The sequence below is a fragment of the Pagrus pagrus genome (genome assembly GCF_965226575.1).
Source record: "Pagrus pagrus genome assembly, chromosome: 10".
Classification (NCBI taxonomy): Eukaryota; Metazoa; Chordata; class Actinopteri; order Spariformes; family Sparidae; genus Pagrus; species Pagrus pagrus.
In genome coordinates, this window is record NC_140194.1 from 1089060 (window position 1) to 1101424 (window position 12365).

General features: G+C 41.9%; 1 protein-coding gene across 3 annotated transcripts in view; it reads right to left on the reverse strand.

Moving 5' to 3' along the window:
* znf609a (zinc finger protein 609a) overlaps positions 1-12365 on the reverse strand; it is a 41815-nt gene that overhangs the window by 7353 nt on the left and 22097 nt on the right. For all 3 annotated transcript variants that reach the window (XM_084365054.1, XM_084365053.1, XM_084365055.1), the window contains one exon: positions 704-929. In XM_084365054.1, coding sequence (XP_084221180.1) covers positions 704-929 — 226 coding nt within the window. The remainder of the gene's footprint in view (positions 1-703; positions 930-12365) is intronic.

The window sequence follows — 12365 nt, forward strand, 5'->3', positions numbered from 1 at the left end:
CACTGCTCGCAGTCTTACCTGTTGTTGGGTAAAACATGTTCCAAATGAAAATATTTATGACAAACAAAAAAAATTAAATCTGTCCATAATTGGCCTGCACCTCTTCAATCTCAGATTCAATTATTATCCAGTATTCTGCTTCCACTTCTTCTTTAATATCACAAACCTCAGTAAAAAACAGATTATGTATTTATGAGTCTTTCACTAGTATCTTGCCTTTCTTTTAAAGTAGTGCCCAAAAGTTATACTTGAGTAAAAGTAGATAAAATGTTAAAATGTTATACCCATGTGAATAGTACTTGAGGAAAAGTGTCTGATATTAAACGTACTTAAACATCAAAAGTAAAAGTAAATTACACACACAGTATATTTAAGGTACTGTACACACCATGGGCCAACCATCTGATCTGAGTCAGAATCTGTGTTTTTAAATCTGATTGCCGATAAAATAAATTAATCAAAAAAAAGCGCTGCTGTGGCTCTGATACAGTGATATATGAAGTAACTGGTAACATCAAATAAATGTAGATGTAATAAAAGTAAAAATTACAATATTTGCCTCCAAAATGTAGTGAGTGGAAGAATAAAAGCATACTCAAGTAAAGTACAAGTACCTCAAAACTGAACTTAAGTACAGTAATTAAGTAAATGTACTTAGTTACATTCCATCACTGCAGAGTATGTTATTGAGCATTAATCTCACCGTCCTCAGTCTCCTGCCACACGATGCCCTCCAGGTTGACGCTGGTGCCTGGCTCACAGGGTCCCAGGCACTCCGGCTCGGTCGCCAGGGCAGCGTCCGCCGTGTTCACCGCTACTGAGCGCGTGCGCACCATGATCTGCTCGCAGGGAGACGAGATGTCACTGTTGGTGATGGGAGCGAGGAGGTGGAGAGGAGGAGGAGCAGGGGTGGAGACTGGAGACTCCATCTGTTGGAGAGAGACAGAGAGGAGAGACGTTGTGACTGATCTGAGGTCAACATGTCCACACACTGTTAACAAGAGACCAGAATGCACAGCAGCCTGAATGAAGCCTCACTTGTCTGCTATCACTATTTTACACCGCAGGTGCAGATGCAGATGCATTTATCCAGCTGATACAGAGAATCAGAGACGCTGTTACTTTGGCCCAGTGGCCAACAGAAGCAAAAGAAAGTATCCTCGCTACAGACAGCTCGTCCAACGTAATCAAAGTCTCCACACTATTTGAAAATACGGTATACACATTTTAGACGGGTGTGCGATAATTTATCAGCTACAGTGAAGATTTCAGCCTTAAAAAGGGTTGCAAATAACTTCTTTTCAAATCAATTTGGCATCTCAGGACGTCGGATGGGCTGTACAGAGTTTTTGTGGTTGTTTTTCCACGTTTTAAAGTCTCCAGCTGCTTCAGTTGTTTAGCAGCTGTTTTGCTGTGAAGCTCCAGAAATGTTTTGTCGACTACGAGACTTTACCTGACTGGATTTACATTTTGTGACTGGGTTAATTAAAAAGCATATTTCTGCAGAGATTGAACTTTTCTTAATTAATAATTTAAATATTTTTATTGTAGAAACATACTTTATTTTCATGGCTCTTGATGTTTGTAGTACTTGATTTCTGTTCTTATCATTTTTATTGTTATGCACCAAAAGACCAAGGCAAATTCCTTAAAAGTGAAAAGGAGGAGAGGAGAAAAAGAAAACGAAGGAGGGTCTGTGAATGGAGAGGAAGAGGAGAGAAGAGGACAAAGAAGAAGAGGAGGAGGAGGATGACGAAGGGAGGAGCGAAGCAGCTGGTGTGGGGGCAGAGCAGGGAGCACTGGGAAGGTGTGAGCCGTAACCACGGTAACACTCCCAAACCGCCTCCTCACCAGGAGACAGGAGGAGATCTGAGAGCAGCTGGACGGACCTGTCGACCTTCAGCCCGCCTCCTCCTCCTCCTCTGATCCTGAGGTCAAAGGTCAGAGCGGCTCATTTAACCCTGCAGGTTAACTCTGATCCTCAGGAGACGGAAAGCTGGGGAACTCGCGCTGAATATTTCTCAGGGTTTCCCACAGAAAATGAAACAATGACGGTGATGCCGTTTGCTTTTTCCTGTGGATGTGCGTCACAGTTTATATTTAGATTAACTGAATAATTAAGAAAGTGTGAAAGAATATCTCGAACTCGAAGATATTTAAAATTATAACCGAGAAAAGTTACTTTTTTATTAATTTACTAGCTGATTAATCAGTTGTAAAACTTGTTGCCGATTACTTTTTTGAGGACTAATTAATTGATGAATGTTCAGGGTGTCAGTGCTGCTGGGGACGATCAGAACTGCAGATTTTAATAGATTTATCAATTATAAGATGTGGTGTTTATTAATCTCTAATCAACCAGTGTGACAGAGACAGCTGTCGTCTGTAACAACAAGACAAGAATCATGTAACATTTGAGCTAAAATGATCTTTGATCAATCTATTAAAAAAAATGTATCAACAATTTTAATGACTGATTAATCATTTTAAGTATTTCTCAAATAAAAATACCAACAGCTGAAGTGTTTTAGACAAAAGAAGCAGTTTGAAAGCGACGCCTCGTCTCAGGCATTAATCTTTATTCTGTGACGTCTTCGAGACTAAACAACTGACTCATTCATTAAAAACACAACATTTAACTGACTGATTTATCCCACAACACAGCATGTGCTGAGTCTGTCGGCTCCCTCCACAGACCCTCAGTCACCTGACTGTGTGCTACCTGTGTGACAATAACAATACAACTCAAGTTGCCCTCATGCCTCCTCTGGACACTTCCTGTCTACACCTGTCCGACCCGACAGAAGGAAGTGAGACACAGCCAATGTTACCTGCACAGAGAACATCCAAACATGTCCTCCTACATGATTGCTGCTGTGAGACAGAGGGAGGGAGGCAAAGACAAAGACTGGAGGAAGGGCGACACCTGAGCAGCCACTGACAGCCAGCAGACACCTGAGGCAGTGGTGTGTCCTGGGAGTTTAAGGAAGTCTTCAACTCTAGTAGTCAAACTCTCCACTGTGGGAGGTCTCTTGTTCAAGGGGAGGGTATAAATACACTTGCAAGCTCCGGGACGCCCTCGCCATATGATGCACATATTTTTCCTCTATGTATCTTATTCTCTATTTAGATTTTTCTTATCATTAACATTTCTATTTTTGGATGATGCATCTTTAACGTGACCCTATTTCCCCTCAGGGATCAACACAATAGCCTATTTCTGATTCTGATGTCACAGTCAGTGAAAGGAGAAATGATCAGTTGAATAGATAAAACGCCCTCTCTTCTTTGGCTGCATTTTGTTTTTTGTTGAACATTTTTCGTTTGCCATCCAAATCGGATTAGCGCCGTGTTTTTTCCAAGTCTCTGAAAAATGCACCACAGGAAATCAAGTCAATCAACTTGTTCCAAAATACCATGTAACCAAAAGTTCATTCGATCAAGGACGGTGTTGTCTCTCAGACAAAATAAATAAAAGTACAAAGTGTTAGAATGGGTCGCTAAATATTCTCGGCCAACACGTCCAAGTTGAGTCTGTGTGGGAAACACTGCGGCCCTTTCTAACTCTGTTCTGAGGGGAAGAGGGGTAAACAATTGAAAATGGGATTCTCTCAACTCTTAATTTCCATCATTTCTGCAGTTATAGTTCAGTCAGAAAATAATAAAAAAAATGTCCACTACATTTTCCCAGAGGCCTGTTCAAGACCTAAACATAAATCATTTACATTTATTAAACAGACCCCCCCAGCAAGTCCAAGTTGAGCGAGGACAAGTTAAAACACGCCATTTGTTTTAGAACTAGTTTTACTGACTAAATACATTTGTATTAATGCACATTCGTAACTACAGGTCACTCAGTTCTTGTGCATCTGAAGCCTGTAACTTTCCTCATGGTTTAATTTGAACTCAAACTACAGCAGCATGTGAATGTAATTCTGTCACGTGGTCCAACTTGGAAATCCCAGATAATGACAAACAAATGGTGCTGGTCATGAATCAGAATCAATCTCATGGGGTAAAAAAATCAAAGAACAGGATCGTTACTCGATCAGGAGATTATTTCTTCTTCAGGTAAATGCATGATTTACCTTGTTTTAACAGGCTGTGACACATTGCAGCCTCCCTGCAGTCGTTCTGTCAGCAGACCTGGGGAACATGGTGAAGACTGCCAGGCGCTGGGTGTGCAGCTTTCTGGTTTACTGGCTGGTTAAATATGCTGTTGAAACCAGCCCTCAAGCCCCTATTCTTCTCCTCTTTGAGAATTAAAAAAAACATGGCTGCCTGGAATGCTGGGAAACCCCCGTGAAGAGCAGAAAACCCACCAACCAGCTCGCTCACACACATCCTCTACCTCCTCTCAGAGTGGGGAGGGCTCTGTCTTACACCTCCGCCATTGGCTGCAGAGTTCGAACCAACAAACACACTCGGAGCTCCGATACGATGCCTCCTGGGCTGGGAAACACCGGCCCGCTCCTCCTCCTCCACCTCCTCTCCATTCAGTCGGAGGTATTCATTACAACAACAAGCCACATTCCTTTCAAGGTCACTCACTCGCTGTGAGAGAGATTAGTGATACTGATCAGCACTTCAGACTCTCTCTCCCTCTGCGTGTCTCAGATGCAGGCAGAGAGCTGATGCTTGTTTAATGCGTCATTTAATAGAGGAGTGAAGTGGGTGAGGTTACACGAGGCTGCCGGGCTTCAAGAGATAAAAGTCCCTCTCATTTTCTTCTCTTGGACCATGTTAGGTGGCTGTGCAAGGCTGTTCAAGGCTGCTCAAGGTTGTTCAAGGCTACTCAAGGCAGTTCCTAACACTTGGATGAATGTTAAACTCTTGTTGCGTTGCATCATCAGGACAAACAATGAGACACTGTGCTGAAATAATTATGGCTCATTTTGCAACGTTCTTGACTGTTTATAATGGGGGTGGGGAAAGTTTTTTTTCTTCAGCTTATCATTATGAATTAAATGTTGATTGCACGGTGTAATGGATATAGAATAATGAAGACATCAGCGTTCACACTGGTTTGATGTAAACCTTGCCATCACTGTACAGTTTTGTCTCCCACCAGGCACATGGTCACGCCGGAAACAGAAGGCTAACTGGTGATCCATTTCTGTTTGTTGTTTTTTTTATTCTTTATTTTCAGACAGCAGTTCATATAACAAGGACGAGGGCCGTGTCATTTCTTTTTTGGATTTACACTTTTTGGTGGACTGTTCCTTTAATCCAATTGTAAACAGAGAAACATGGCTGAGTTGATGCCTTGAACCCAAAGAGACCCACAGATATTAAACTTCCAATGGTATCAAACTAAGAAAAGAAGCAAATTCTCATATCTGAGAATCTTAAACAGAGAACACTGGATGATTAATTATCTAAACAGGTAATATTAAAATTACGACGCAGACATTTTATTTATGTAAATGTTTCAAGTATAATTAACAGAAGTGGGAAGCTACAAAACATCCGTAACTCTTGGTGTATTAAAGTTTAATTCCCTTCTTTCCATCATCCTGCCCTGAATGTCACCTCCCAGACATCATGCTGAGAATCAGACGAATCATGAAAACTGGAGAAGTGTGCATCAAAAATGTGGCTCAGCAGGGAGAGAAAGAGACATTGGAGATAAATGGACCCACTTTCAACAAATCATATTTATCAGGAGTTGTGGGAGGTTCTGGCCACAGGTGTCCAGAGCGCCACGTCAGGAGTGCTTCACTCTCACACTCTCACACATCTCGGAGGCCTTCAGAGGGAAGACATGGTGATAAGGACACCTGGAAACTCCTCAACATACCCCAGATATCCCTCAAGGCCCTCCCTGAAACACCCAAGGAATTTCCTCAAGGACCTCCACATAAAACATATCCACAATGATCCTTGAAACCCTCCCTGTCCTCCTCCACTCAGGCGGCTCTCACACAAACTCTGAGGAATGTTAGAAATGAACAACAGGTTAGCAGTTATTTCTCCACGGGATGCTGGAATAACATCTGGGACTGAGGGAGGGAGAACAGAGTGATTCTCTCCCTCTCTTGGATGGAGGCCCAGGACTCCTACTCCTAGACTGACGGTGTGATCTCAAAGAGAAAGAAGAAACCTTGATGTTTCACAAGGCTTTATATACCATTTAAACATTTTCAGAAGGAGCCTGGGATTGAACTCCAGATGAATTTAAAGACCAAACTGAAAGGAAAGGCTCGACACACAAGTTCTCATGAAACAGCTACTGGAGTGCTATTTGCTTTGGCACATTTACACGTTTCCTGTAAAAACATTGATTGGCATTTACAGCAGCCAACAGCAATGAATGTACTTTACACTGTCCACCATGAAAGCTAGCGGTCCGCCGACCCTGCCCAGACTGGCAGCTCCCAGTGAACACGGCCGGACCGGGACTGAACAACGCAGCCTCAGAGAAGACGGAGGCCAGTTTGACGTTTCTTTAATGGTTTGGCTCCTAGGGGTCCAAGTCAGCAAATAGAAGCGCCAACTTAACTGCATTGCTAACTCAACTAACTACCTAAAGGCAACTACATTTAGCAGCAAGTATCTTCTTCTTTAGCAACAAAGCTACCAGGATCTGTCCATCACTCCATAAATCACCTCGTACTGTAACTGTTCTCGGAGGCTGCGTTTGCAGTTAGTGGTTACTTTCACAACAAGTAAAGTTTTCTGTGCAGAGTTGACGCGGAGCAGCTGGATGACATCAGAAGGAAAAAATATTGTCCATGGCATATGATCCAGTTTTACCAAATCAGTGAATAAAGTTTTACAGTAAATTACTCTAAAACACCATTAAGAATGCCTTCAAAGAGACTAATTTGCTGTAATTGTGCCTGAAACTGACATACAGGAGAGATACAGAGCAAAACGTGTGATAAGAGGAGACACTGATTTTGACTTCTTGGGAACTTTAAGACTCACTGTTGAGTCTCCTAAAGGACAATTTGACTTATTCTCAGCAGGTTGTCTACCTCCTGCTGAGGGACCATGTGACTGAAGAGAAGCTGCTGCAGGGTCCAGACATGTGACCCGCTCTGTCCAACACACTTCCAGGAACACCGAGGTGTCAGGGGGCCTGTTAGCTTCTCGAGATGCTTTAATTTACTTTTTCAAGGAACGTACTTTCCCCTCAACCCACCTCGTCTTCCTCTACTTCTGTTTCCCAGAAAGCCTTGGGAGAACCCCAGAGAGCAGAGCTTGTTGCTCTGTGCTCTGAGTTTTATGTGCAGGTGGAGAGTTCGTCTGGGCACCAGCCACTTCTTCATACCTTCCAGACTGAACTTTACAGTATTTGGCCGGTATTAGATGGTCGCTTTAGCAGAAGAAAAGTGAAACTGCAGTGGAAAGAAATAATTCAGGATATTGTCAGCGTTACAAAAATATACACTGAGCGATGAAAACAACGAGGCTGAACTAAATCAAACGTCAGGAGAACTGTGCACATGCACAAATTCATCTAATATGGCTGGCTCAACGAAATCATATAAAGTGTGTCTTCATATATACTCAGTGGCCAGATTATCAAGTACACCTATCTAAAACTAATGCAGCCTACTACAGCAGTGCTGCAATGAATCTGTTTGATTTTTGAGGGTGTATTTTGTGCTGCTGATGGACTGAACTGAATTATACAGGGAGCTGTTTCTGTTATGGAGCCTCCCATCACTGATCTAATCGTGGTGGATGTAAACATCAATGTATCACGACACAGTTCAACAGCACCACAATATAATTATCCTCTCTAAAACAGTTACAACACAAACTGAACATTATAACCCTCATGAAGGGAGGAGTTATTACAGGACTGCTGCAGTGCTTCCACTAACTATGCTTTGCATGCCACCTGAAAGAAACAAACTATTGAGTCTTTCTTCTCATTCTTTATGTTTAAAAGACATTTAAGTTGAGATACTTTTATTTTGAAATTACAGGTTTGTTTCCTTCCTTTACTGCTCATCCTCTCTGCTATAGAGTCCCAATATCACGCCTCTTCTGGTAGACCTCATGGGACCTTATTTTGAAAAAAAAAAAGTACAGTCGTCAACTGGGCGAGACAAATACATTTTTGATCCCGTTTGAATTGTACCATGAATCACACATCTGGTGTGAATTAAAAAGATTGAGAGAAAAAAAGAGTTGATCACTTCTGTGAGCTGTTAATATACAGGAGCAGCTCTACAAGGTTCAAGTTAGCTTTGGTGTTTTGGTTATATTTCTTTAGTTTTATGTCAAACTGACTTTCTGAAGTTGAAAAAATATTTTTTTAATCCACAAACATCATATGTGTGATTCATGGCACAATTCAAGCAGGATCAAAACATTTTCTCTCCATGCACCATACATGTTGTTCTGAAATAAGGTCTGATGAGGGGAACTAAAGAGGAGTGAATTCGGCTCTCTATGTTGTTTCTGATGTTGTTGCCGGTCACTGACAATGTACATTGTAATATTATATAACTCTACTCTCTCTCTGTATTTCATGATGTTGCACAGATGCATGTTGTTCGTGGCAAAAATGTCAGTCTGTCCATTCATCTGATTTACTCAGTTCTGCCTTGTGCACCAGTTTAAAGCGTACCGTAATGACAGGCCTCACATGCTGGATATTTATCAAAGGTAAATAAGTTGTGTTTGACTTCAGTTGATGCCGACAAAAGCTGGGACCAGCATGCTAAATTATCAGAGGCAGAGTACGACAGGTCAGCTGCAGGCGTGGTGTGACTAAATGCTACAGGGGAACACAACAGACATTTCTTCATGTAACGTTGTGTTTCACTTGTATTCACTCAATTTGGTCTTGTGTGCTAGTTTAAAAGCCACCATATTGATAGGCCTCACTACTTGGTTAATTATTATTATTTTTTAAACCAGTCGATGTGGACGATCACATAGGGGACCAGCATGCTAGTAGCACAGCAACACAGCTTCTTCTATGTTGTGTGTGGTCACATGCCAAAGACAAAAAACGGGAAGACTATAACTTTATATTCGCATGCGTTTTGCAATCCAAATATTAGGTTTTTCAAAAGTCATTAGTAATTGCTGCAGCGATTATTACAACCCCCGGAGGTTCTTCTGTAATGGAAACTTGACAACGGACGATGAACTTGTCTGCTAAGCTCATTGAACACTTCCACTCAGCTGTTAGCCAGACAGCTAATTTTACGCTAGCAAGATTCAAAGTCATAATTGTGTGTATGGTTCACAATCAGCAAATATAATTTAACAAAATGTTTAACAAGACTAGCTAGCTTGCCAGCCATCAATGTCGCCATATTAATATCAAGATTTTAACGAACAAATGGCGGTCCATGTGTACCGTCAGCCGCAGCCTGCAGTAGAGTTCAAGAGCGAACGGGATGCGAGATGATCGCTTGATACCAGCTCAGATTTCACTCAGCAGCCAGATGAAAATGTTAGATGATATCTATATCTCAAAATATATTCAAGCTGGCTCACATTTTCATCTCGTTTGAATCTAAAATAATCCCACAATTTCATCTGATTTAATTTGATTTGATTCTCAGTGAGTACCGCTCCAGGTTTGACTGAACATATTTTTGCTGGCTGTGCACTATACGGTCTCACCTCAGAAGAGCAGCTTTATAAAGTAGCTTTTATAACCAAATTCACATCCAAGCGCAGAGATCAGCAGTAACAGTGTGCAGGTGAAGACTAACTGACACTTCTTGCTAAACATCAGTTTAAAGTGGCTGACTCAGAGTGACTAACACCGAAACTACATGTTAATTGCTGATTGTAACTTTTTGCCATCAAACCCCAAGTGAGCAGCTGGAATAATCCAGATGTGACGTCTGTGTCCAATTTTAGTTATTCACAGGATGCCCCCCCGCACGCCCCCACCACCTCTCTCTGTAATCATCCTGTCTATAAACAATCCAATAGGAAGAGAATACTTCACTCCTTTTCCACATCTTTACTTTGTGTTTAGTCTGAGTTTTAGCCCTCGTGGTGTCATCTGTTTCTGTCTGTGCTGTTGAAAAAAAGACTTGGTGTCTCCTCACTGGGCCAATTTGGCTGCAGTGGTTCCAAGAGAAAGTCTGCAACACTGAACTCTGAGATGTCTCTATTGTGAGATTATAACCAGCAATCAGCTGACAGCAGCTTGGCCCGTGTCATATTAAGACGCTTTAACACTTTACCTCAGTTATGTTCCACAGAGCAAAACCCCAATTTATGAACCGAAGACACTTGGGAGCAGCGATGTCATGTTGGCCTTTGTTTAACCCTGAAAATTACCTCCTAACAGGGATTAGTCTTGGATCAATCACCCATTTAACCGTGAATCTAAAGCCTGTTTAACCCTCAATGGACAGACTGCCAACCTTGGATCAACAGCTGATTTAACCTGAATCAACAACTTATTTCACCTGAAATCAACAGGCTGTTAAACGTTGAGCCTGTAGTCCATTGAACCTCGAATCATCATCTGATTAACAACAAATCAAACCCTGTTTGACCTAGAATCAAAAGCCCATTTAACCTTGAATTAACCACCCATTTAACCCAGAGCCTGTTTAAATCTAATTCAACTGCCTGCTAAGCCTTGTACCAAGAGTCCATTTTATTGATGAACAAACCTCTGCTGTGTTATGTGTGTTTGTTGTGATGGTCACTCCAGAGTCAACGATGTTTAATACAGAGAATATTTCTGCTCTAACTAGTGTCACAAACGATTAAGCTCGGAGTGCTTCCCTAGAAGCATGCCTTCTCTCAGCTTTCCACTTCCAGACACAAACAGATTAAGGTTAAACTCTGACCTTTGACCTGAAGCAGTTGGACCATGGTGTTAACCCCGATTAGGACTAGTGCTTGTTTAGCAAACATTACATAAAAGCTGCTTTTCACATGGATCGCTACTCAATAGATCTAATTGTTGTTGTACAACTAACATATTACCAGCACCTTAAAGCATAAAACTCCTCACCTGGGGGTTATGGAAAGGCATTCTGGGAAACATAGGAAATCACTTATTGAAGTCGATGATGCACATTTTTCTGATATATTTTCCATTTGAAATTAAATCCTGCAATGTGTTAAATATCACAGACTGTTGAGATGTAACGCAACAAGGAAAGAGTTGCAGGATTTTTCCATTACAGCCAGAACAGATCTATTAATTAACACGACAGATGACAGTTTCAAGGTTTTAGTGGCCAAACCATCATGAGGTCAAGAAACTGTGACACAAACAGCCGGCTGGGTTACTGTCTGCTTGTATCTGAGAGACCAGAGGTGACGGCAGTAACATGTGGATGACGGACAGAGGAGGTCGGCCAGCTGGATGAAGGAAACAGAACACAAGTGCTGGAACTTGGCAGCAGCCGTCCACGGCGCTGGATAACAGACAGCAGCTCTGAGCGGCCGATAGCTGCAGGCCAGCAGGACCGTTTGGCAGAGCTGCAAACCTCAACGCTGAGCTAAATTTGGTAAGAAGATGAGGAAAGCTGGGGTGAACAGCAGCTGCGGAGGAGATACAAGCTGAACACGGTGCAGCTGAGAGTCAAATTTGATGAACCTGCACTACCATCTGGAAAACCACGTTCATCTTTAACCACAGCAACAGACAATCCCACCCTAACCCTCTTTATCTCCTGCTTTCCCTTCGAGGTGACAGTGGTTATTGTTATCGCCTTCAAAAGGAAATATTCTGACATTAATGACAGAATTCACAATTCCCAGATTTTTTTCTACAAGCTCTCTTATAGCATGTTTGTAATGTGGATAAAGTGTACGTCTCGTTAGCAGTGTCGACTGTCATCTCTCTGATTTCATGCGGCAGCTGTGGTGCTAGTGTTGGAAAAAGAGTTGAGATGCATCAACTCCACCTACTATGATGAAGCAGCAATGGAAAGGAACGGAAAAAGATTGAAGAGGCACTGGATTATTTACATGATATTGTCATTGTATTATTAACACAATATCTATATCTAATTCTTAAATATCACGATTATTATCATTATCAGTATATCCTGACACTCCTAACCCGTACTAGAGTCAACCTCCACCTCTGCTGCTTCCAGTCTGATCCGATTTAATCTGATTGTTTTAATCTGTCTTTGTGAGCCCCCTGACCTGATGGAAGTGCAGTAATAAGTTACTGGGGTGCCTCTTTAATTCCTGATAAATCCACAATAAGAGTTCAGAAGGCTGATCAGTTATCTGTCAGATTAGGTGACTTGATGATTCAGATTCAAAGCCCCGATTCCAGCAAGACATTTTTTATTTGCTCTTCGTTCGACCAGAAGTGTCTCTTAACATCAGTATCTCTCGTTTGAGAGCCCTGGTTAGAAAGACAGCACAGTAATGATCTACAGACCATCACGCACAAAAAG